The sequence below is a fragment of the Psammomys obesus genome, unplaced genomic scaffold, assembly GCF_907164565.1.
Source record: "Psammomys obesus unplaced genomic scaffold, mPsaObe1.curated_primary_1811, whole genome shotgun sequence".
Classification (NCBI taxonomy): Eukaryota; Metazoa; Chordata; class Mammalia; order Rodentia; family Muridae; genus Psammomys; species Psammomys obesus.
In genome coordinates this window covers 173,340-199,738 of record NW_026596131.1, presented here as the reverse complement: position 1 = coordinate 199,738, position 26,399 = coordinate 173,340, and the positions used below count along the sequence as shown (strand labels likewise).

Genomic DNA, 26,399 nt, shown 5'->3' with positions numbered 1-26,399 from the left:
TGTGTGTGTGTGTGTGTGTGTGTGTGTGTGTGTGTGTGTGTGTGTGTTTTATCTATAAAAGTGAAAAGAATCCCCATCCTGTTGAGGGTCAACTAAGACGTACAGTGAGGCCTAAATAAATGCGTAAACTGCAACTATGTAAGATATTACAGCAAAGAAGTACCTTCAGGTGTCCTCAGGACTTTTTGAGGAATGCACCTGCTATGTAGGAAAGATGTCCAGAGAGAGTAAATTCAGAATTCTATCTCCTCCTGTGCCTTCGTCCAGTCAGTCTTATTCACAGGCTAAGTCCTGAAACAAATGCACTCATCTGGATATTGGAGATTTTTGTTTTAAGAAAATGAGATAGAGACAGTTTCAGAGCTCAGTAAGGCAGGGTGTAGATGGAGGTGGAAGGATGGGAAAGTGGGGGCCAGGGATGTAAGGGGCTGTGGGGGATGCTGGCAGGGCACCTAGCCACTGAGGAATAATAACATTTTTAATGTTTATATATAGTTATTTTCATTTTTAGCGTAGCAGCATAACTCTGTTTTGTTTCCTTCTGTTTGCTTTGTTGAGATGGGCTCTTGTGTGGCTCAGGGTGGCCTCAGACAGCATTAGATGACGGTGCCTGTTGGCAGGTGTCTGTTTCTAACCTTGCCTTTTCATTTTAAATGAATGCCATGGGGGCTGGAAAGATGGCTCAGCAGTGAAGAGCACTGGCTGCTCTTCCAGAGGACTCAGGTTCAATTCCCAGCACCCACATGGCAGCTCACAAGATCTGACACCCTCACACAGATATACCTGCAGGTGAAACACCAGTGCACATAAAAATGAAAACAAATAAATCATAAAGGCGAGCTCTGTGACGTCTGTAAGGTGCTCTGTGGTGATGAGAGGCCCTCAGCTCTCACAGTTGTCCTCGGCTCCGCCCAGTGCTGTGCTGCCCATCTACATGCACCTACATGGATGCCTGTTGAACACCCATGTCGATAAGGGTGGCCCAAGATAAACGACAGTTGTTATGTTTCCCACGTGGCTGGTGGAAGGGTTGGGTTTTGTTTTCTTTGTTGGTTGTGTTTTGTTCCTGTCTGTGACAGTTCTTTAGACATACAAGGTTGGAATACTACCTTAGGGAATAACTGCTTTTGTTAGAATGCACAGGTAATGACCACTCTCCAGCATACAGAGGGAAGGTGAATGCAGGACTCTGCTCAGCTGTGGGGTCAGCGGGTGAGGTGTGCGCAGGTGCCGAGCAAGTGGTGCTCACTGTCTAGCCTGGCGAGGGCTGAGGCTGCCCCCCGCACGCTCACCAGGATGCGTGCCTCAATCTGATTTTTTTTTTTTTTTTAAGATGTCAAATGAGTTCTCAGTGTCCCTGTATCCCGTATATGGGCTATGCACACTTATTCTGGAGGGTTCTATGGCAACCCCAAGCCCAAGGAAGAAGTAAAGAGGTGCTTGCTTCCTCACACAAGGTGCTAGAAATGGAGGGCAGTGGCAAGCGTGGCTAGGTTTGCCCACACCCCACTGGATGTTTTCTCCAGCTCCCATACTCAGGAGTTTGCTGTTGTTGTCCCTGTTGCTATTTTTCCGGTTCACACAGAGGCCGGTGCCTCTGCCACTATCCAGTGACAAGGATGTACCTGTGTGCAAATTAGAAGGGTGTTGTAGCCTTTCATACAAAGATTCTTGGGAATTTGAGGGTGTTTTAGGTACAATAAACCATCTTAGATTTCACGTGACTTATTCAGTTTCATGGGGGACAAGAACGGAAATGCGGAGGAAAGCAGCAGCTTCATTTTTTTGACTGAAGTATTTTTTCCCTATATGTGGGTATTTTGTCTTTATGTATATCTGGTGCCTTCAGAGTCCAGAAGAGGGCATTAGATCCTCTGGAGGTACAAATGGCTATGGGTGCCGGGAATTGAACCAGGGTCTTCTCTAAGAGCTGCCAATGCTTTTAATCAGTGATTCATCATCTCTCCAGTGCCCAAAGTGTATCCTTATTTATCAAACGTTATGCTTTCTAGGCGGTGGTGGCACACACCTTTAATCCCAGCACTCAGGAGGCAAAGACAGGTGGATCTCTGTGAGTTCTAGACCAGCCTGGTTTCCAGTCAAGTCCAGGACAGCCAAGGCTACACAAACCCTGTCTCAAAAAAAAAAAAAGAATTGCCATCACCACCCATGTGCCAGTGTGCTCAACAAGGGATGCTGGCATATGCCAACTGTGTGTGGCAGTCACTAGGGAGCCCCATGTGCCCTGTGACTTTTGTGCCTCCTAGTTCCTTGCTGGTGTTGCTGACAGCTGCTACGTGCAGGACTCCAGTGAGGGAGGTCATCTGCCTGTCTCTGAAGGGGCCCTCACTAGCTTGATGCTAGAACTAAGGAGAGCAGCCGCCAGGGCTCAGAACCATCTTATGGTGAGAGTCATGAAGCTTCGGTGTTAGCAGAGTCAGAACAGAATGAGTGGGGACAGGGGGAAGCTCTGTCCATGGGTAAATAGAGGTTTGTTTTTTAATTATTGCTATAAAGATGATTGTGTTTCCGTAGTTTTAAAAATATCTTCAACTTTAGAGCCCCTCCACTTTCAATGGTAAAAGAAATTTAAATATTTTCATGGTTCCTTCAAAGTCTTAGGAGCCTTGGACTTTGTGCCTAATGGGCAAGTTGTAAGGCTGACTAAACCTTATACTGATGCTCAGCACAGATCCTGTCTGCTTCTTTCTTAGTTCTTGTCTGAGGTCTGGGTAATTGAGATTGTTTCGAAAGTTGCTTCTTCATGCGTGAGAAGCAGACATGGTGGACACACCAAGTCATGTGTTATGGTTAAATGAGGACAGAGTATAGGAGAAAGAAGGCTCTGAAATCTGAACATGATATAGCCACACACTGTCAAAAAACTCCTATGAGCTTGTGTAAAAAGAGAGGTTGCCCAGAGTGAAACCACAGAGGTGGAAATAAAGTTAGCAAGAATGGTGATGTGTTCAGAACAGGAGCTAATTTACAGATATCAAGCTGAAAGCTGAGTGTGTTGGGGGCTGGGCCAGCTAAACATTCTGGGGAAGAAGTGTTTACAGAAACCATGTCTTTTGGCACTAAGAATAGTGTGGCATGGGCAGTACAACTTTATTTCCTTAAGTTATTTAACCTTTCTCCTAAGAGTTCAGAGGTCATCATTTCCAGCAGATGTAACTCCCAAACTCATAATTAGTAGGATAGCTACTGTAGACACGGGTTTAAAATAACACACGGTGCCAGGCGTGGTGGTGCACATTATTGATCCCAGCTCTGGGGAGGCAGAGGCCAGAAGATCTCTGAATTCCAGGCCAGCCTGGTCTACAAAGAACGTTCTAAGACTACCCAGAGAGACCCTGTCTTAACATCAATCAATCAATAAATAAATAAAGTTGCACATGGTGACACACCTAACTACTGTGTATAAGACCCCAGGTTCAATTTGTAGCATTACGAAAACAAATGGCTTAAGCAGTCAGCAATGGACCCCACAACGTTAATGGAAAGTTGATGAGCCTGAACCCCAGGGTCAGCCTTTTTCTGGACGTATCACTTCCCCCCAGGTTCCTCAGCTACTGAATGACAAGGACAATCGGAAGACTGGGAGCAGGGAGCCTTAGATGCTGCTCCGAGTGTGAGATCAGGTGATTCAGGGTCTTTCTTGTGAACTGCCTCGACAGATTCACAGAATCACAAAGTTGTCTGCTTTTGCCCATTTCAAAACATCTAGAGTCCAGGCTCTGGCTTCTACCCCACCAGCCACAAAGAGTGCCTTCCTTTTGTCCTCTGCTCTGCTTACAGCACCAGGCTGGCTACAAAGGGCTAGGCAAAGAATTTGCTCCAGGGTACAGTCTAATGGAGAATTTAAGTGTAGTTGTCTGCCTGCTTACAGCATGATTTATTCGAAACATCCTTCCTTTGGTATTCAACTTCAGCATTTAACTGAAGAAAAAAAAAAAAAGTACAAAGAGAAGGGGCCATGGCAGCTACAGACATTTGAGCCATGATCCCAAATGCAGGCTGGATATGGAGAGGCCCAGGAGGCCATCACTGCTGCCGCCTGACTCCTGGTCGCCTGTGCGCATCTGTCTGCAGTTCTGGGGCCTGAAACTGGTTTTCCCGTCTGTGGGCCAGCTGTCTATTGCTGAGCTGCACTCTCAAACCTGCTGGCTGCTTTTAGTGGTAGTTAGTATTTTTACTAACTACCAAGAGTTGCTGGAGACAGTAAGACTTCTCATCTCACTGACTTGGGTTCCCAGCGTCCCATAAACCCCCTTCCTTTACTAGAGAAGCCTGTAGTAAGCAGTCAGTAGGTGAGGGGCAATCATCTAAAAGAAAGGTACAGCAGCCTTTGGCATCAACTTAAATATGTAAACAAGTGTTACCCATCCTAGAGTATTTCCATTAAAATGTAGTATATCATAGCATTCAACACTTAGGGCTCTGGGCTGTGGCTCTGAAATTGTAATTTCCTGTTAAACATTGGGTGTAATGTACATTTTTCTAGGGCCAGAGGAGAGGTCATAACAATAGCGTCATGTACTACCCTTGAAGCCTGAACCGGGACCATCACTCATTCATTCACCATATATTTATTAACTGCCCCTGCATGAGGCCCCATGTTAGCCCTGGGCAGTTCAGTAAAACCAAACAAACCTCACCCCTGCCTCACAAAAGACTCGTGAGACATGCAATGATGAGCAAATACAGGGACCGAGTCACAGAGATGGTATATAGTGATTTGATTGAGGGACAAAAGAGAATGGGGGAGAGGAAGCTCAGTGGCATGGGCCTGAGCAAGCTATAGGAAAGCTGACATTCAAGCAAGCCCTTGACGGAGGGGAAGAGCCATGCTGATAGGGACAGGAAGTGTCTGGGGAAAGGGACCATGAGTGCACCTGCGTGTGCCAGGCAGCTGGGCCCAAATGCTGCTGAGCCTGGGCGAATGAGGTGTGTACAGAGCTGAGAGGCTGAAAAGTAGATCCGTAAGTGCGTAGAGGGAGGGAAGCAGCAGTCAGGCAGAATTGTTCCTATGGTCTCAGTAGCAGATAGCAAAAAAGAAGAACTGTTTCCTTCCCAAGAAGGAAACTGGAAAAGCAAAAAGCAGAAGGACTCTGTCAGGAGAAGCTTCCCTGGTGGCCTCTCACAGAGGCCCCTCAAACCCCACTGCAGTGACACCTCCCAAAAGGCTGTGTTGCCTGAGCCTCATTGGCATTCCAGGTAGGCCGAATGTTGGGCCCCTGTCATCCCTGTGCAGGGCAAGTCTGGTGCCTGGAAGCATGCTTGCCCCATGTCACTGCTGGGGTCCCAGGTGTTAGGAAGAGAACCTCCAATCCTACTGCTCACCTGCCTGACCTAAGATGAACCCCGCCTTTCCAGACTCCCCTTGGAACCCTTGCTTCCTCTCCTCGTCTGTCGTGACCGTGATGTGATGTTAGGGAGTACCCTCCGTAGCATTCTTTACCTTATGCTCTATCACACACATAGGATTTTTCTAATCCCGTTTTTTTATGATTGAAGAGGAGTCCGGTGCTGAGGTAATCTACCCCATGTCTGTCACACAGCTGCGAATAATGGTGCCTGTCCCTTTCCTGCTGCACAAGCTACCCAGCCTTCAGGAAAACTCTGTTGCTGTCCCCACTCCTGCTCTTACCCAGGCTGGCATCAAAAGTACCCCACTATGGGTAGGCTGTGGGTAAACGGTGCAGGACCCTTGTTGGGGAGTTTTCCTCAGAACTGGCATGGCCTTGCTGTGGCTGCTTTGTCCAAGGCCACAGGAGGAGGACATCCTGCCAGAATCCTTCCCCTCCTCCGTGGTGCTTTCTCCTTCAGACCTGCCTTTGGCTTCTCCCGGTGCTTTTTATGTTAAATCCCCTTTAGCATCTTGAGTCGTGCCTTCGTTGGTTGCCCTCATTCTCTCCAGAGAGACCTGGTGCTGTGGCATCGCTGTTTCCACCAACCGCGTGAGGTTTAGTAGCATTTGTACCTGTCCTGCTCCTGGAGGGGCCTTGCCAGTGCCTCCTGGCTCTGGCCCTGCAGCTCTGCTGCTGCTCCAGGTTCTCCCACTCTGAGAGGCTCCATGCGCCTCCAGGCCCCTGCAGCCATTGCCCCTCCGTGTTTGCTGGTACATGACTCGGTAGTGGCTCCCGAGTGCTGCCCAGCCAGTTTCCCAGCTAAATTAAAATCACTTGGAAGGTGCAAACTAAATTTCACCATTCGCATGCCTAAAAGATAACTTCTTGTTGATGTTCCAATTAGCAAATGTTAATTTCACCTTTTGCTCACTGGGTTTACAAGTTCCTAGTATTCTGACATTTTTTTTCACTCTTTTACATAAACATCAGATTGTAGTCATTAGAAAATAGAGTGTAAGGCCCATCGCACATGGCAGTTTTGAACCTTGCTTTTAAACTCACTTCTTAATCCATCCCAGGGTTTCCGATTGTTCCGGGTTAATTCTTCTTAGCAAGAGTGTGTTACATTTGCTGCTTTGAATGATAAGAAAGAACTGGGCCTTTCTTTCCCGCATAACTGACTTCACTTTTGTTGGGGGGTTGAGGCCAGTCCTTCCATTTCACTGCAGTTATTATATTGGTGGCATTTTTTTATTTAGGAAAAGAAAAAAAAAGCTTTATTCCACATGAACTTTTGTTACAAATCAGTTGATTGGGGCCAATCAATGGCAGAACTCTGAAAGGGTGTGGATTATCTGGTTAGCCTTTTGTGTGGCAAAAGGCTTAGATGCTGCTTGGTGCTTGGTCCATTCTTCATCCTGTAAAGCAGTGGGTTTTTGAAGGATCAGCACCTGACGGAGCCCTGCCTTTTTCATGGTAATGTTTTCACCTGAGTTGCTTCTTATAGCACTAAGACTTGGTTAACTAATACTTATTTAACCTTGGAACAATGTTCATCGTAATCCGATTGGCAGATAGTCATTTTATTTAGGCCTTTTCTGTGTCGCATCAGGACCAGCAAATCTCAGTAGAATATGCTGGGATTGACTGCCCCCCAGATAGGTTATTGCTGCTGCTTTTTTTCTTTCTTTCTTTCTTTCTTTCTTTCTTTCTTTCTTTCTTTCTTTCTTTCTTTCCTTTTCCTTCTCTCCCTCTCTCCCTTCCTTCCTTCCTTCCTTCCTTCCTTCCTTCCTTCCTTCCTTCCTTCCCTCCTTCCTTCCTTCCTTCCTTCCATCCCTGGGGCATGTTTGGGCACTGTGGACTTTAAACTGGTAGCCACACATTAGCAAGATAGACTTCCCCTTTGGGTTGAACTGGCCTCCTCTAAAGCTGCACTCCTCCCTCATGCTGCTGCCAGTCCCTACCCTTCAAATATGACCCAGTGTGGTTCCTTTAGTACACCTGCAACTCTTTTTCCATGAGAACACTTTTACATACCACTAATTAATACACAAAACGATCCAGCACAATTTAATTATTTAGTAATGTTTTTCAGTGTTTTCCCAAAGATGGTGCTTTACAAGTCAAGGCCTGAGCTTGCCTGGGTCATGACCTCTCCACCGTGTTTGCAGTCTTGTTAAACAAGAAGACAGGCAAAACATAAATTAGCGTCTCCATTATAGGTTAGCCCACACTTCCCAATCTTTCAACACTCTGAAGACATCAGAGTCACTGTAGAAGAAAGTTCTTTGAGGAAGATAGTGGTAGATGGGGAAAAAAGTCCAGCTTTCTGTAGCGAGCAAGAAGACGCTTCTGCAGAGATGCCCTAGAGAGGCCAATATTTCCCTTTGTGAGAAGAGAGAGATGAGGATTCACCCAGCTTTGTTATTTTTGCTTTTAAACTTCCATTCCCTCTGACTTAGAGCCCTCTTCATCTTCCAAACCAGCCTACCAGTTCCTTAAGACTTGGCCTGGAGGCTAGGCAGTGGTGGCACGCCTTTAGGGAGGCAGAGGCAGGTGGATCTCTGTGAGTTTGAGGCCAGTCTGGTCTACAGAGCCTAGGACAGCCAAGGCTACACAGAGAAATCCTGCCTTGAAAAAAACAAACCAAAACAACTCAAAAAACTGGCCTGTGGACTCCTCCCTGCTTCCTCTGCCAGGTTCCTTCCCTGGATACAATCTGCCTCCTTTCCATGTGGCATTAGTCTGAGGGTTTGTTGTTGTTTCTTATCTTTCTACCTCTCTATACAAGGTCATTCCATAGTCATTCAGGAACGTGGCAAATGTCTGATGATAAGCATTTGATTTTTTTGATTAATATGTTTTTTTCTAGTTGATTTATTGAATAGCAGTAATGATTCACCTTTAATTCTATACATATCACAAATAAACTTGTACCTTGGAGTCTTTGCACATTCATCTGTTAAACCAAGGAGCTAATAGTGTCAGAGGTTTCTGCTCGTGTGTGTGTAGTGTGTGTGTGTGTGTGTGTGTGTGTGTGTGTGTGTGTGTGTGCGCGCGTGTGCGCGCATATGCTAGACCTTGAACCTGTCTCTGTGCTTGCTAGGTAAGCTGCAGCCCTGCGTCTACTTTGTGGTGATACATTGTTATTCATGGCACATAAAGGATAAAAACAATGAATGAGATTGACAAAAGCTACCTTGCTTTGTTGACAGTTAGTGGTAAAATGTGTACAAAGCCCAAGTTGAAGTTTGAGTGGGGGATCGTTTTGTCTCAGAGACCTGGTCTCACTGTGCAGCCCTGGCTAGCTTGGAGCTCGCAGTGAAAACCAATCTGACAGAGGCAAGCAGATTTCTGAATTGGATGGAGGCCAGCTAGTCTATACAGTAAATTTCAGACCAGCCAGCCACAGCTAAAGAAAAACCTGTCTAAAGAAAAACCCTATTTCCCATCACCAGGACGGAACTGTCGTGCACACTTGGGTGTCTCTGGCTTTGGTTTGGTGTTCCTTTGTCAGCTAGCATCGGTAGGAAGGGCCTGCTTCATTGTTGCTGCTTCCGAGTTGCATCATCTATGTCTTGTTCAGAGTTTTATTTGGAAAATCCTGGGTTTTGTGTGTTTTGCCTCCTCATTCATATACACAAATAAGTGGTCGTTCCTCTGGTCTCCTTGTTACTGCTTTTTTGTTTTGTTTTTTTTGTTTTTGTGCGCTGTAACACGTCTGTCTCGATAAGCAGGGCCGCAAGCTTCTCATCATCGGGACCACCAGCCGCAAAGATGTCCTGCAGGAAATGGAGATGCTTAATGCCTTCAGCACCACCATCCATGTGCCCAACATTGCCACTGGGGAGCAGCTGCTGGAAGCTCTGGAGGTAAAGATGAGCCCCTGCTAGAAACTGCTTATCAGAAAGGAGTTGAGGCCTGAGAGAATGTGGAAGGGTTCCCAGCTGGAGCAGAATGTGGGACCTGGGATGTTTTCTCCAGTGCTTTTCAGGAGCGAGAGGGAGAAGAGAGGCGCAAAGGAGAGCGATAGACTTCTCATTCCTGGTGTGGGTAGCACACAGACTGCAGGGCTCGCTCATCCTCCCAGCATGCATGTGATACTTCTAGCCTACATGGCAGGGGGTCAGGCTGGGCGCGGCATGGGGAGTGACCACTGCTCCTTCACAGTGGCTGGCTGCGCATTTCTTTACATCTAATAAACCAGAACAGTGAGTAAGGCCTTTGAAACTCCACAAAAGCTACCCAAACTTCACAACTTTACAGCATAGAAACGCTTCCTTAATTTTATGAAGATGATAAAGCCTTTAATTTAAAAAAATGAATCTTGCAGCGAATTTTGATTAATGTTAATGTGCACAAATGACGAGATGAGACCTGTTGGAAAATGTGATGTAAGGTGTTCGGTGTGGTCAGGTCAGGGAGGCAGCTTAAAGGCCTCGCAACTGAGGAGTTGCTGTGTGCTCCCAGCAGAACAGAGCTGTCAGCATAAGGGGCATTTCTGGGTCACCTGTTTGAACATCCTGTTGTAGCTGGGATGGGTAAGAGAAGAAAAAAGTTAGTGAACTTTGACACATACAAATTGTTTCTAGGAAGGAATGCTAACACATTTATATTTAACAAAGATTGGAGCTGTTTCCCTGCCCCCCCCCCCCCAGCAGTTTAGTGGAGGTACCAAGGAAAACAGCTGAAGATAAATTTCTTCCAAACAAAGTAATCTCAGCACCAGGGAGGCTGAGGCAGGAGGATTACCATGAGTTTGAGGCTAGTCTGGGCCACAGAATAAGACCTTGCCTTATGTGTCCATACATGACTAGGTGGGTCCATTCATGCCAGTCAGGTAGTGCCTCCCACAGTTCACGTAAGGGCAGATGTGTTGATGTGCGGATGGTAAAAGTGTCATTATTGTTGTTTATCACTTTTGTAGCTTTTGGGCAACTTTAAAGATAAGGAACGCACCACAATTGCTCAGCAAGTCAAAGGGAAGAAAGTCTGGATAGGAATCAAGAAGTTACTAATGCTGATTGAGATGTCCCTGCAGGTAAGGCGATTCCCTCCCTGGTGAGTCACAGGAACGGGGGTGGCGCGCCAAGGGGGGCCTGTGCTTCTCTCCCAAGGCTTGGCAGCGCTGGTGCTCTCCATCCAGAAAGCGCTTCTCTGTGCAACCTTGGCTGTCCTGGACACTGGAGACCAGGCTAGCCTTGAACTCAGAGATCTGCCTGCCTCTGGCTCCCAAATGCCAGGATTATAGGGCTTTCCTTCTTAATGTTCAGAAATAAATGAGAAGAGCGTGGCATGACTTTCCATCTCAGTGTAGCGAGTTATTAGGTCCAAAATTAGAAAGGACTTGCAAGAGCAATTTTAAACACATGGATGCCATGCCCACAGGTTGTCAGTGAATTAGCCCAGATCGCACACTCTACTGAGGCACTGACCATTGGGGTCAGTAAGTGACTGCACAGATAGGTCAGGATTGCTGGGGACATGCGAAGGTGGGTACATTGACTTGGACACGTTAGACATGGACTCTGTGTTTTTCCCTCACCAAACTTCCAGAAACTTCTATTTATTTATTCATTCATTTATTTATTCAATTTCTATTCATTCATTTATTTGTTTTTTTGAGACAGGGTTTCTGTGTGTGACCCCGGCTGTCCTGGAGCTCCCTTTGTAGAGCAGGCTGACCTTGAACTCAAAGGTCCTCCTGCCTCTGCCTCCCACATGCTGGAATCAAAGGTGTGCACCACCATGGTCGGCTCCCTAGAAATCTCATGTGGACCGCTGGCAGGTTGAAGCATACAGGACCCCGTAGACAGCTGAGTCCCCGCCTGTTGGCAGCTGGGCCCAGGCAGATGAGACTAACCTGGAACTCCCTCACATGTACATAATACCTGTGTTCGTTCGGGCACCGGCCCTGGGCCAGCTCAGCACATGCTGAGCGAGTTTTCCTTGAGCAAATGAATGGCTCAATGAGGGAATGAAGAGCAGTCCATCCCCAGACTGGAGCAGATAGAGAGCTGTTATTCTAAGCGTCCCCGAGCAGCCCTGCCCTTCCATTGTGAGCAGCCAGCTGCCTCGGCCTCACGTTCACATCTGAAGGAAGCTCTTAGGCCAACAGCTAAGAAATATGGAGAGAATTGTTTTCATTCCCTCTGATAAACTTAATTTAAAATGAAATTTTTGTGGTCTTCTTTCCCCAGAAGCCAAAAGTTTCCCGAGCTTCCAACAACTGTTTTCAAGTCGATTTATGTATTTTCCATTATAAGCAGTAAATCAGAGGCGTAGACTGAGTGCCCTGCTCAGGCTTAGTCCGGGGAAAGCCGCACATACAGGTGTATTGGCTCTGTCCCTGAAAAAAGATAAATCTGTCAGAAAGTCAGCTCTGCCCTTCTTTCCTCAGTTTCAGTACAATCTTTTAACATAATTGCATAGAAGAAACTATTCGAGGTTTCCTTCCCACCCCCGCCTCCTCTCCCTTTGATGCCTGCAGCGCAGTGATCAAGTTTAATGCCTCTTATGTGTGTGGGGTAGAAAGTGAGAGTGGGGCACTCGGGCTCGGCCTAATCTTCCACGACTGACACTTCATAGGCCTGGAGTCTGAACCCCCTCACGTCAGATGGATTCTGTGCAGCTGAGTGACTTCTCTTTAGATCCGCCTGAGGAGCCGAGCCCGAATGGAGAGGCATGCGGCTCGGCAGACTGGAAGCCATGCTCGCTCTGTGCGCCGTACCCGAGTCTGTTAAAACTTGCTCGGCATTGAGGATCTGCTCTGACTGGATGTCACCTGAGGGAATAAAGTCATTTATCTAGATTACTTTTTTCCTCCCTTTCTCTTGCCTTTTAATTCCATAGCTACAGGCAAGTCAGTAAGCTGCTCCTCACACATATTAAATAGAGTTAATGGGCGAAGGCCTGCATGTGCCGACTGCAGCGAGCTCCAGCCAGTTCCATCTTTCAGAAGGAGCTTTGACAATTGATTCATGTGTAATTCTAGTCCCAAAGAGGGGGGGAAAATGGCTTTTGTTAGCTGTTCACACTTCTTCTTAGTTCTTTGTAGCCTGACTCCTTAACTTTGATACATTCGAAATTTCTGTTCCATGTTTTGCTGGGACAGAAGGAGAAGAACCGTTTTTACAGAGTGGTTGGAGGGGAATTTGATTGCACCCTTACCCACAGCGGTGCACAGCAAAGCATTTGCAAGCTGCCCCTGGAGGGCAGGGAGTTTCCCTCCTGGGAACAGACTTCTGCCCTGCAACATGCTTTAAAAGTGAGGTGTTTCTTACAATTAGAAAAAAATTCATACTAAGGAATTAAAGATGTTGGTTTGTAATGATCTTTTCCCAGATCACCACACATCTCGGTTAGGCCAATAAGAGCTCAATACACTTCAACTGTGTAAGGTAATCTGGATACAAAATGACAGCTAGGAGAGGCGAATAGTAATAATGACTTGAACTGAGCACCTGGGTCAAAACCCCCACCATGTTGTCAGGGGTCTGTGACACAGTGATAGCCAGAAGCCAGGTGTCCTGAGAGCAGAGCCCAAAAGCACTTTCTGCCCTCTTAGGTGTGCCAGTGTCTCTGCCAGTCCCAAAGGGGCACTATAACTAAGAGAGCCAGGTCCCTGAATATGTGAAAGTCAGTATTTTGGTCCCTTAATCAGCCTCAATTCGGTTTCTTCAAGTTCTCCCTTACCCCTTCAAGAAGATGTTTGAATTAGATATCATTTGCACTCTGAATGCATCCAGGCAGGTCTGGAACTCACCCTCAGCCTGTGAGCAACCACAGTCTAGTGTTGTGGTGACACCTTGCTGGTGTTGTTTTCCTCCTCACACCAACTCAGCCAAGGGAGAGCTGGGAATGACCAGTGGCTTCTCTGCATGTCGGGAAGTCCCACTGGCTTCTACATGACATAATCTGCTTTGTTATGCCTCAAAAACAAAAGCGGCCAGGTTGCGGTGACAGGTTTCCGGAAGCCACTGGGAGCATAGGAACAAGCGTCTCCCTAGCGTGAGAGAAATGCATCTTGGGGGAGAAATGCCATTGACATGTCTTCCTTGTCTCTTCTGATGATTTTAGATGGACCCCGAGTACCGTGTGAGGAAATTCTTGGCCCTCCTGAGAGAAGAAGGAACGTAAGTACGCCCAGTGCCCAGGAGTACCCGATGTGGGTCCCCATCTGCAGGGTCCCAGGGTTCCCCCTGAGCATCGACACAGTGCAGTGTGTGCGTCTGATGGCTTCTTTCCGGCATAACCTCCTTCCCGTGGATTAGCCTCTTCCTGTGCTGTAGGCCTGAGGGGCCACGAAAGGACGCAGGCTATTCTGTCGGTCTGCGCTCCAGGAAGCTTCACAAAGCTTCCTTGTCACCGCGCAGGGAAAACTCAGTGGGACATGCTCACTAGCTCCTGCTTTTACGTTCATGGAGCTGTGAATATTTACTTTTAGAACGTGCCTGTTAAACAGCAAGTAGACGGTGGACAGTGCAGAAGACACACGAAGCTTTTAGCGATTTCTTGGTGAATGACTTTTGTTTGCTTGCTTGTTTGCAGAGCTCATAATTTTGTGTGTGCTTTGGGATTTCTTTTGCAGTAGTCCCCTGGACTTTGACTGAAGGACAGAGTGCTTACAACAGTGACCAGGGGAGGTGACCAAGGTGAAGCTGGCCTGGGATCGTCACTCACCATACCCAAGACACCGGACTCAGTGAAGCGTTCTCCACCCTCAGTGCCCTCGCCCTGCATGATTAGTGCGGCAAACTCCCTCGTGCTTTTTGAGACGGCCTAGTGTTTCCTGGACTGCTGTGCTTCCCGCCCGTGCTCGCTAAGGTGATCCCTGCCTACGGGGAAGGCAGGCTGCACTTGTGCACTTTGCGCATGCTGCGCTTCCTGCCACGCCCACCCTGGAAACACTTGGCCTACCAGAAGGTAGGCTTCCTGTGACCAAGAGCAAAGGTAGAGGCTCCGAGGGTTTCACTCAGCGCTGCGGATCTGGTGAAACGGTTCCCTCGCAGAGTAGGTCACTATCTTTGCCTCAAGAAGCAGGCTTTGACTATCTGAGATGCTGGTCTCAATCGTTTTCAGAGATATTTCCAAATTGCAATCAGGAGAGCTTTTCTAATCAGAAATCAGATCATTCCTGGGGTGGCTGTGACAGGCCCTGAGCGTAATTCATTTGCTCTGTGGTAGGAGATAGGCTAATCATTTAACAGCATCACTTGGTAGATGCTGTTAAAACCTTCTGAAAGACACATACGGAAAGCTGTGCATCCCTAAACAGAAAAAAAAAAAATACTAAAATAATTTACAAGCCTCTCAGCGCTAATTAGTGTCCAACTCTAAGTGGGTCAGCTCCTTAGGATGACGTCAGAGGCTCATTAGTGCCATACTCTCCTTTTTCCTCAGCCTAATGACTTATAATAATTTATCCTCCCCATATCTCAAGTGATCAGTAACGTCTGAAGCACATAAATAAAACACTATGAACTAGCAAAACAAGCCACCTCCCAACCCTCTCCCTCAGACCTTGACTATCCATTCCAGGGTCCTCAGCACACTTCTTCCAAAAGAGGAGGACCTCACCCCGCCTTTTGGAGGGTGGTTTGTCTAATCAGTGGGTTAGAAGGAATTTAATTAGGTCGTCATTCATGGAGACGAGTCTTAGGGAGCGCGCCACTCTCCCCGCTGCTGCTTAAAACGTGAAGGCAGCCCTCAGAGGCTTGCTGCGGCAGGGCGGCTGGGCGCACCCCGTCTCCTGATCTTGCTATCTGTATACTTTGTTTTGCGTTTTCATCCCTGGCTTATTTCGTGGCTTTGAAAGAGTGGACTGTGTCGTGAAGCTGTGATTCCTGTGGCCAGTACCGTGCGTGGCTCCTGTCTGTCACCATGGTCCCTGTTGTCTGCGGTCCTGCCTTTCTCCTCCCAAAGTCCTCCATGGAGTAACTTATGTTTCTTGTTCAGTGAAGTTAGTGTCTTGTGTTTTTGTCCAAAATTATATTGAAAAAGATAAATATTATATTGTGTAATGCAAATTGAAGGAATGCAATAAAGAGTAAATATACTTGAAATGTTGTGTAGACCAATATTTTATACCAAACAGCACCAGTCACTGAACAGGACTATGTGAAGAAGAAGAGCTCAGAAGAGAAACCCCTCCTTGTTTTGTTAGCATAGGAGACGGAAAATACTTATTTTTAAATCTCTTTAGAAAATGTTAATGGCTTAGCAGTTAAGAGCACTTACTGCTCTTCCAGAGGACCCAGTTTGATTCCCAGAATCCACATGGCAGCTCACAACTTTAACTCACACATGTGGTGCACCAAAATAATGGCAGGCAAAGCACATAAAATAAGTTTTAGGCCAGGCTGATGGCACATGTCTTTAATCTCAGCACTCAGGAGGCAGAGGCAGGTGGAACTCTATGAATTCTAGCCTGGTCTATCTCTGTGAGGCTAGCCTGGTCTACATAGTTCTAGGACATCTAGGCTCTGTAGAACAATGGTTCTCAACCTGGGGGGTCACTACCCGATTGGGATTCACCTAAGACCACTGGAAAACACAAACATTTATATTACAGTTCATAACAGTAGCAAAATTAGCTATGAAGTAGCAATGAAAATAATTTTATAGTTGGGGCGTCACCACAATATGAGGAACTATATTAAAGGGTGACAGCATCAGGAAGGTTGAGAGCCACCGATGTAGAGAGACCCTGTCTCAAAAAAAATAACGAAAAAAAAGAAAAAATATTAAGACTTTTTAGCATATGCTAATATACAAGAATCTTCATGCTCATGTTTGATACTGATTTTACCTTAAAAACCTGAGCTTCTGAGCCATGAACTGGGTTACCCAGAAACTAGAGGGAAGCTGCTCTTCAATGAAACAGCTCCTCCGAAGCATGCCTTTCTGTGGCATCCTTCATACCTTCTGCATTTCTCAGATAGCAGATGCCACAGCCACAGCCCTTGGCACCAGTAAGCCCAGAAATGGAGGCTGTGTAGAGAGGAGGTGATCTCCAGCAACTTGGGGGACAGCAGTTGCACCCCCTGGCTCTAGGTGGAGTCCCAGAGGCCTACTTACCTCCAGCCCATAGCATGGCCAGGTGAACAGCACGGGGGAGGGGAGGGGGGTCGTTATATGACTCTTGATGGACCACTCCTGGCTGTCAGAAAATCTTCCAGAGAGGAAAGTCTTCCAAAAAGGAGCTTATTTTTTCCTTATTAAATGTGTATCTTGGGGGAGTTATTTTTTATGTAAATATATATATATATATATATATATATGGTTACATTATATATGTGGTTATTCATACTATATATATATATATATATATATATATATATATATATATATATGATTATTATCCAAGAAGTGTTTTAAAGCTATCTTTTCGTAGCCTAAATGTCACAGTGAGCACCCTTGGACTTTTCACCCTATGTCACGGAATTATGGCTAAGATTCAGTTACGTGATCCACAGACCTGCCAAAGCAGAGTCAGTGATAAACAGCCACCTGACCAAACACAGAAGGCAAGGGAAGGATTTCCGTTTGCCCGCCTGGCAGCTGGGGCGCCCTCTTCAACTAAGCGACCAGGCAAGGTCTGTTAAGAGTTCAAAAAAAAAAAAAAAAAGTGTTTAAGTTCTAGAAGATAGTGCAGAATGAAAGCCACCCATCTACTGGCAGCTGCTGAGGCTGAGTCTCGGGGACAACCCAGGAGGTGGGAGGGTGTGACGCCATGTCATCCAGACAACACCTGTGATCTACAGGAGTCCCAAGCAGGGGAAGACGGGGATTGCAAGGAAGATGGGCTGTGGTGGTGCATCTATAGTCCCAGCAACCGAGGGGCAGAGGCAGGAGGATCAGCACAAGTTCAAGGCAAGCCTGGTCATGGTTCCAGGACAGCTGGCACTACAGAGTGAGACTATATCCAAATACAAAGTTCCAATGACGTGTAGATGCGACTCTCCAGCACACAGTCTCCATGACAGATGGCGACTATTTGGGGATTAATTAGTGGCAACAGTAGTGTTGTTTGCCTCCCTGGGTTGTTAAGCCAGGTATGGTTTTCGCTGAGCTCACATCCTCATGCTGCATGCACTTAGGCCCGGCAACACACGGGAGGGCTGCCAGTCCACCCAGAGCAAACTCCCTTCCTTTGCCTTGCTTTCCCTGGCTTTCTTTCTCCTCAGCTCCTTTTCTTATATTTGCACCTTGTTCATGAACTCACAGCCTGTCTTCAAAGTAATGTTGCTTTGAATAAAACCTCACCATGTTGTTTCTTTTTCTTCTCTCAAGTTATTTTTAAAATTTCTTTTTTTTCCCTAAAAACTCACTAAGTCTCACTGTGTAGCACTGGCTGGCTTAGAACTGAGAGATCGGCCTGTCTCTGCCTCCCAGGTGCTGAAATGAAAGGCTCACACCAAGCATACGCTAAAACTTCCTCTTGTGTTTCTAACTTACGTTCAAGCACAACTATGAACTGTCTTCTCTTTAAGAGAATATAGTTTCTTATTCTTCTAAAGAAAAAAAAACAAAAAACAAATAAAGTGCTCTAAAGAAAAAAAAAGAGAATATAGATGGTCATAGGATACACATGGCCTTGGTAAGTGTGAATAGGGATCATGTAAATATTTGGTAATCTTCTAAATTTAAATGAATAAAGAAAGAAAGAACCCTTTAGCCATCCTCCGAAACATTACGCTAGAAACACTGGGGGGGGGGGGGGTTCCTTTGTAGGCCTGAGAGCTGAAGGCCCATGTATCATCATAAAACTGAGTTACAGCATAGCATCGGGATGATGGGATGAGGTCCTCAGGTGAGCCTTAAGAAACTCCAGCCCAAGGAAAGAGGACCCTTCCCAGTGCATGGCCCAGCAAGTTCTGTCCAAACCAACCTACAACTCCAATGTCAATTGGCCCAGAGTGTGGGCAGAACAGCATCTTGGCAACCTACCTATGTCTTCCACAGTTCAGCTGTTGTCCAAAGCTGGCAGGGGAGCAGCCATTTCTGGTCCAGCTTTGTTTTCAATAGAGCAATTTCTCGTTCCCCAACAAACGGAGTTGGGAATGTGGGGTGAGGAGGGAAGTAAGACCATGGCTGGCTCTTTTAGAAATGTCTGAGACATCAACATGCATGTTGAAAACGTTCAAGTCTGTGCATGAACTGCTGACCAGGTTCGTTCTTCCCCAAATTGGAAATTCCTTGTTTGATATTGACTTAGTCTCACGTCACACCTGCTGCCCATGACATCTCATCTTACTTAGAGAGCAGAGGAAATGGCCAGATTCTGGCCATTTAATCAGCTGAGGCCACAACGTGCAGTTACCCGTGACCTAAGGATGAATCTGGAGACTCCACACATTGTACAGTGTCCGTTTGAAGTTTACCTTCTCTTTAATGATTTAACAGAAAAAGACTGCATGATGAAATAGATTTTCTCCAAATATATATATATTTATATAATATATAATCTTAGTTAACTCAAAGGTATATACATTGTATAATAAATAATATTTATAAAAAGAGACTTTTTGAATATAAAATCAAAAAGATCAACAACTTCTACAACTTTTTACAAAACTTTGGATACAGCAGGTTGGTAGGAAATTCCCGTTGGATACTATCACCTGACTATGGCGAGGATAATTACAATGCACTCATGTACTATTATTAAATAATTACTTGTCAGCTACTTGAATACGCCCCAGAAACATGACTTTATCACTTTTAATATAGAATACATGGATATGAGAAGACTTGTGGATTGTGGTATCCGATCTGCTGAAGTGTCCTCACGAAAGCGAGCATTGTTATCCAGTTGACTTGATTTCCGACTTCCGGAGGAGAGATGGGAAGGGGCATTGGGGATGCTAGGAGAAGGGGTGTGAGGTGAACCCCGAGCAGAGCTCATGCTGGCAGGGTGGAGAGTGCACACGCAAGGGCCTACTTGGGCCTGCTTGGCAAGCCAACTGCACAACAGGATAGTCAAGGGGCTGACTCAAGTGTCAAGTCTGAGTTTAGCAGACCCCAGACAGAAGAGGGAAGGACAGATCTTTGTTCTGCTCCATTCCCCTGTTGCATCTCCTCTATCTGATTTTCCTTAAGACAGAGCGGATGGATCGATCCATGCTGCCACACCCATCTTACTGTCACCCTAGCCAGGGCCATTGTGCTTCGAGGACTGAGCTGGGAGCTGCTTCGTTCACCTGCTGGACTCCTTTGGGCATCTAATCCAGATCCTTGGGAACTGAGCTAGGCTGTCTCGCTCACAGGAGGGGGAAGGGCTGTGTTAAGGATCTTTTCTCTTTTGGGTTAGCCCAGCCAGCAGGAGAAAAGGATGCAGGATGGCCTGCCCTCCCCGCACAAGGGGAGCGGGACTCTCTGCCCTCCCCACCTGCCAGCCACGTAGACAGCTCTGTTGCTGGCGCTGTCTGGGTAACACGAAGGTACCCGGCCACTCTCCCTGGCGTCTGCTGGTGGGCAAGGCCGAGACTAGCACAACAGTCCCTTCTTTCTGCAGGTGGTGGATGGAGACGGGGGAGACTTGCCTCCACCGCTAACCTATTTACAAGATCCACCATGAAAAAGATTTGCAGCAAAGGCGGAAGCTGCAGAATGGCAGAAACCGATGTCGAGATCCGACTATCTCTCTAGTGCAGGGCAGGGCGATAGGGGAAAAAAAAAAAAAAGAGCCCAGGAGGAACTCAGCTGTTCTTCAAATGGCTTCCCAGCCGCCCGGAACTCTCGGCTCTTCAAAATTCAAGATCCTGCCCCAACAATGGCACAGGCCCTCCGCTACTATATCCCAGCTACACCTATGGCTTTTCTCACAATGGGAAAGTGTGTCCAATTTGAATGGGAGCTGATGGACAAAAGGGGACTGCGGGGTTCTGACCTATTTCACAATTCCCACCTCAGAGGCATCTTGGAACGTCACGAGTAGGCAGCCTGGACACAGACTCTTGCCCCACCCTTGTCCTTCCCACCAGGCCAAGAGCTTGCATTAGCCCAGCCTGTTCTGTTGCAGTAGATTTTTTTTTTTTCATTTTTATTTTCTTTAACATGTGCAAAGGTAAGCCTCGGGTCTGTCCCCAGCAGACCCTGGAAAACCACCAGGGAAGCCCCTCTGTAAAGCCACACCATCCAGAGCAGGGTGAGAGACGTTAGCTGAGAAAGGAGAAGCCTCCCCTCCGAAGCCGGCTGGTCCGGGTCGTTTATCGCATGCAGCTGGCAACAGTCCACGCTCCTTGCTGGCCAGTGCCGAAGGCTGGCCCAGATCTAGATCCTTTCCCAGTGCCCTTTGGGAAATAAACAGGAAGAATCAGAAACCTGTAACGGCTGGCAACATCAGCCCCTGGGCGCGAACTCACAGACCCGAAACTGCTAGGCCTGCTCCCTCCAAACTTGAGAGCCCGCCGCCTGTGGGAGGCAGGCCACCTGCAGGAACAGCGGAGCCTGCGTCCACAAATCAAACCTCCTAGCTGAGGAAGCCCTCTGCTACAGCAGCACTGTCTCATGGACAGTCTGAGCCACCAGTCAGTCCCCAGCAGGGCTAGTGCCATCGCACACATGCTCTTGTGTTTCTGCCCAGGCACTGCCAGCCTCCTGTGACTTGTCCAAAAGAAAAGGAATCCGCTTAACCAGTTATGACGAATCTCTTCCCAGGACACCCTCCTGAGGACGTTCACTCCTCTCTACAGCCCTATCCTGTGGGATTTGAGGTACTGAGCCATCTCCCAGGCACCCCCAGCCGACCCTCAGCTGTGGGGCTGCGCAGAGCTGAACCAGGCAAAGCAAGATGACCTGGATCTGCCCAAGGTCCCACAAAAGCCTAGTGACAGACCCAGGATGCGAGGCCAGTTACATGATGAGGTGACTGGGTCCATAGCCTTTCCAACACAGGGATAAAAGGATTAAATCAGACGCTTGGGAAGTCCCAGCACTTGGGTAACAAGCCAGCAGCTAACTGGAGTCGGTGGACGAAACTCATGCAATGGAGCAGTTGTCTTCCCCACTTGGGAAGGATGAGGATGACGCCACCGTGCTGAGCTTTCCTTGGGCCTATGAAGGGCACGTGGCCTGCTCTGCTCTGAGCTTCTTCTCTGCCTGCCGTCCCCCTGCCCACTGGTCTTGTTGGTTCCATCATTAGCAGCATTTTTAGGGGTGAGAGAATGGGAAGGAACCTGCTGGCCTCTGGCTGCAAGAAGCTTGAAAGCTAGAAAAAAATGACTCTCATCAGCCCTGCTGGGCAGCTGCCTCTCTGGGAGCACTGGTCCCCAGGCCAGGCTCTTCATAACTGTGTCTGGCTCCCAGGCAGCCTTGCAGGGCACAGACCATAAACCAGGGCTCAGAGAGGCAAAAACATCACACGGGGGGTGGGCGGGGGAGGGGAGAGAATCTCCCTTCTTATCAGGAAGCATGTGGAGCCTACATGAAGGGGTCCAGGCTATGTGGGCATAGCATCTTAACGACATGTTTGCATGATACATCAAGTGTCTACTGTAGAAATGTGGAGAAAACAGGCTGCTTCCCCCACCCCCTCCCCAGGACTGGAGATTGAGCCCAGGGTTTGACAAGTGCCCTACTACCTAGCTACACCCGATGATTCTTAGGGAATTAGTTTTAGTGAGAGGGTCGAAGTGAAGCAATTTTCTGGACATTGAAGGCCAACGCAGCACCTCCTTCCCTGCCTGGAGGACCTCAGCTGCCCACAGGGCAAGGACAGAGTCACAGGGTCTCTATCGGGGACTTAGACTGCCCTGTGGGTCCAGCCTGAGGCTTGGGCTGCCAACACCGGGACCTCAGCAAGCCTACAAAGGGGGCTTTTGGAGGCAGACAGCTGGGTCTGTGTAGGCCACTAACTCAGTCTGGCCGTCAGTGAGATGGGTGGGCTAGGCAAATGGCCCTCCTGCCTGCCGAGCTGGAGAGCACACCAACAGCTCCCCAAAATGGCCAGAGCTGTGTGCCATCTGATATTGGGGTGCGGGACTACTTCTTGCCATGGTGGGAATCAGAGAAGGTGGGTATCAGAGAACACCAAGGAGATACAGCTCCTTTGCAGCAACCCCGTGCCAATGCTCAGGCAGCATCTCTGACACTTCTGTTTGGAGCTATCTTCAGGGGGCACAGACACACATACACACCCTCCTAACTTGAGCCTTATAAAAACTCAGCAAGGTCCCCTTCTGCCTTGCAGTCCCATCCCTGCCTTGGTGAGGAAGCCAGGACTTTAAGGTTCAGCAGTGGGCATGTGAATCGGCCAAGCTACTTCTCAGATGGGCTGAGAAGGGTGTTATGAGCCACCAGCTCCAAGGTGCCGGGGTGGAACACACAGCACTGGCCAGCTGTAAAGTGGCCGGCAGCTGCTTTTCTATTAATCAAGCGTGGTCCCCTGTATACTTTTCCATGTCCCTTATGGCAGCTCGGGGAAGGCGGCACGCCGAAGCCAGGAGTTTTCGACAAATGGGAGAAGCTGGCTGAGAATCAGACCTACTGGCAGCAGCAGAGCCTTCTCAGGGGAAGAGGACAGAGAGAAGGGTCATGCTGGCCCATGCCAGACTCTCGGCTCACTCTGCTTCCAGACTGACCTTCCCTGGGGTCCTCCCACGCAGGCCACCTCTGGGAAGCTTGGAAGCATAACCTGCCAGCCTTTCATCCCGTGATTACTCACCACAGTCACTCTGAATTGGGACTCCCTCCTCCTTCCCATCTCCCTCCATAAACTTGGTGAGAATGCTCCACTCCACCCAGGCTTCAGATCTTGGCCTCTCCACCCACCTCCCCAAGCTCTGGAGGATTTGCGCTAGGTCAAAGCTTGCCCTCTCAGTTCACGGTTAAAGTGAAATGACTCTGCCTCCGGGTAAGAGAGACTTTTCAGTCTACTGTTTCAGTCTCTTCTTTTTCTTTTTTTTTAAAGACAGGGTCTCACCATGTAGCCCTGACAGGCCTGGTATTCTCTATGTAGCCCGGACTGGCCTGGAACTTACAGAGACCCATCTGCCTCTGCCTCCCGAGTGCTGGGAGTAAAGGCCAGCAACACCATACCCATGCCCTGTTTCTGGCATCTGAACCTCTCCTCGGCCAACAGTAAGGAAACTGAGGCCCTGAGTTACAAAACTTAGGGGCGCCGCTGGGGCCAGACCTTAAATCTCTCTCCTGGATGCACAGATGCTCAGTAATGACAGCCAGCGGCCACGAACAAATCTGGCCTGGCTCATCATTTGCTAATTTGCGTAAGGATTTTAATCAATTGCTTTGCGGCTTACGTGCACACCCTGGGTGATTATCTGAGCCTCGTGTAAATCTGCCAAGCCGCTGTCCAAGACCATTCCCGTGGGAGCATGGGAAGCCTGGTTTCCTGCTCAGGCTTTGGGAACTAGTCTGTCCTGAGAAGCTGAGAAACAGGAGGGCAGGCCTGGCAGGGGAGAAGGGGGGAGAGGAGAGGGCAGCCCCGGGCCCCGCCCGGCACCCTACCTGGCTCCCTACTTGCACGTGTGCACGTCATAGATACGGATGCACTCCTGGCAGCTGACGTAGCAGCACCAGTGGAAGACACAATGGCATTTCTCCTTCCGCTTCTCCGTCCTCGTGTTGTGGCCCCGGCCACAGCACAGCAGGTCGCAGCCGTCGATGCCGTGGGAGGTGACGTTGCAAGTCCGGTCCCTGGTGCCAAAGGAGCCCGTCTCTGGGTTGGGCTCACAAAAGTTGGGGGAGTTCTCGTAGTAGACCAGGTCCCTCTCGGTGGGCGGCTTGAAGAGCGCGTACTTGGCCCGCAGGGTCTCCACCCAGCCTCTGGACTCCCGGTGCTTCTCCACCACCATCTCTGAGGCGCTGTCGTACTTGTCCTTGAGGAAATCGCCAATGGCTCGGAAGTCGGGCTGGGCCCACCAGCAGGTCTTCACCTCGCAGCTGCCTGACAGCCCATGGCATTTGCATTTCAGGTGCATGTGGTCAAGGATGGTCTAGGGAAGAGGAGCAGCAGCTAGCCCAGGCTGACCCACTGGGGCACCCGCCCCTCTGTACCACACCACGCCCCTAGTCCCACCCCCATGCCCGGGCAGGCCTCATGCTCACCTCATCCACACAAGTGGAGCAAACTAGGGGCTATTCTCCCCATTTAACAGATGGGGACACTGAGGCTGAGAGCTAAGTGATCGGCTCAAGGTTCCAAAACCACAGGAAGGGCTACAGAAACCAACCAACACACACACACACACACACCACAGACCTACACAGATAAAGCCTGCCAACCAGGACAGTACAGTCTGCAGGTGGCTGTTCCCTAGCAGATTTCTCTAAAGAACCAGGAATCAAGCAGGATGATTTTAATTTGGCACCAAAACTTACATGGTCCCCACCGACTGACTCCTAGAAGTTGTCCACACACACACACACACACACACACACACACACACACACACACACACACGACATGTATACACCAATGTACTCGGGGCCAACTGGAGGCAAGGAAGGAGGGTGGCCAGGGGGTGTTCCTGGGTGTGGATGGCCCCTCGGGGGCAGGGGTCCCAGGTGCCAACTCCCCCCAGGGTTGTGGGTAGCTGTCTCACCGTGCGGCCTGCTTCGTTGTTGTGCTTGTTCATAGCTGAGCGGGCATCCGGCCTGTTCTCCCGCGCGTCTGCAAACTCCCGGGACACCAGCACCCCGAAGTCGGCGTCCTCGCTGCAGCCCCCCCACTTCCAGCCCTCTCCCGGCGGCCCCTTGTGATGCGAGTCACAGCCGCAGATGGTGGAGGTGCCCTCGGCGCAGGAGCGCGTGACGGCGAAGGCTACACCGGCTGAGGCGATGGCATGCACGAAGGCCGATTCGCGGGTGGCTGCAGGAGGATGTCGGGAGAAGGATGCTCAGGCTGGAGCCTGGGGTCCCCAGCCTTTCCGCTGGGGGCTGGAGACGCGCTCGGAGGCTCACCAGCCGCGGAGGGGAGAGCCAGGAGCCCTCCAGACACTGGCTGATAGTCTCACTTTACGGATGGGTAAACTGAGAGCAGGGCTGCGGTGCTTCTAAGACGGAGGGGTCCGTGATGGGACCGGAGTGCTCACGGAAGACCTAAGGTGGCCACGCCCTGTCCTGGCTCTGGCTCTCCAACCTTGCACGGTCACAAAGCTCGCCACCCCCAGTTCTGAGCCCTCCATTCTGGAGACAGGAATTTGCAGCCTAAACCTACCAATCCAGCCATTCCGCTTTCCCCGTACGCACATCTGTCACCTGAGCCTCACATCACACTCCGTAAAATGGGGCAGCGTCTCCAGCCGTGGCCGCTCATCCCCTGTCCTCCCACGAGGGCTGAGACACGGGGCTGTTTCTCTGCCTCTGGCCCCATGGTCCGGAGAAAAGGAGATTCTCAGGGCCTGTCCCCAGCCTTGTTCTAACGGGAGCCACTCTCTGAGCGCACAGATCTGTCCTTTTGGGTGCTAGATTGTTCCCTACAATACTGCAAACCCTATTCTATAGACAGGGGACTGAGAGGCCAGTGGCCAGGACCCCAGAGCGAGCCACGCCGAACTGCACAGGTGGTCGGACCCGGGTCCCCCCTCCAGGGCTGAGCACGCCGGGTACGAGGTCCCCACGGCCACAGCAGCCTCCGCGGGCGCGACGCCCTCGTGCGCCACCCGTCCAGCAGGGGCGCGCCCCACTTTCTCCGCAGCCCGGCGGGGAGCGCGGAGCCGGCGCAGCAGCCGGGGTGGGGCCCGCGCGCCCGTGGCCATCAGCGCGCCCCAGGGAGGCCGCCCCTGGCTTCCGGCGAGCCAGGCCCCGCCGCGCTCGGTTCCCAGCGCCGGGGCCCGCGGGGGCGGCGGGGGTGGGGCGGGGATTAAAGCCTGGGAGCGGCGCTGCCGGGCCCCGCTGTGCCGGTCCCCGTCCGGCGGGGCCCGCTGCGCCGCTCAATCCGCCTTTGTTCGCTCGGTGTCACACCGCATTACCCGGATAATGCGGCCGCCGGGCCCGGGCCGCCGGGCCGGTCGCCACCGCGTAGCAACGGGCGGCTCCCGCGGCCGGGCCGCGCCCCCAGCCCCGGCGCCGGGCCGCGCC

The 26,399-nt window shown here is 49.6% G+C and overlaps 2 protein-coding genes across 2 annotated transcripts in view; one reads left to right on the top strand and one right to left on the bottom strand.

The window, feature by feature from the left end:
• Nsf (N-ethylmaleimide sensitive factor, vesicle fusing ATPase) overlaps positions 1-15,418 on the top strand; it is an 80,139-nt gene extending 64,721 nt beyond the window's left edge. The window contains exons 14-17 of the mRNA XM_055592438.1: positions 9,092-9,226; positions 10,282-10,395; positions 13,434-13,489; positions 13,945-15,418. Coding sequence (XP_055448413.1) covers positions 9,092-9,226; positions 10,282-10,395; positions 13,434-13,489; positions 13,945-13,966 — 327 coding nt within the window. The 3' untranslated portion in view covers positions 13,967-15,418. The remainder of the gene's footprint in view (positions 1-9,091; positions 9,227-10,281; positions 10,396-13,433; positions 13,490-13,944) is intronic.
• A 3,490-nt stretch (positions 15,419-18,908) lies between these two features.
• Wnt3 (Wnt family member 3) overlaps positions 18,909-26,399 on the bottom strand; it is a 41,793-nt gene continuing 34,302 nt past the window's right edge. Inside the window, exons 3-5 of the mRNA XM_055592034.1 lie at positions 24,923-25,188; positions 23,826-24,313; positions 18,909-20,650 (exon numbers count right to left, since the gene is read on the bottom strand). Coding sequence (XP_055448009.1) covers positions 23,834-24,313; positions 24,923-25,188 — 746 coding nt within the window. The 3' untranslated portion in view covers positions 18,909-20,650; positions 23,826-23,833. The remainder of the gene's footprint in view (positions 20,651-23,825; positions 24,314-24,922; positions 25,189-26,399) is intronic.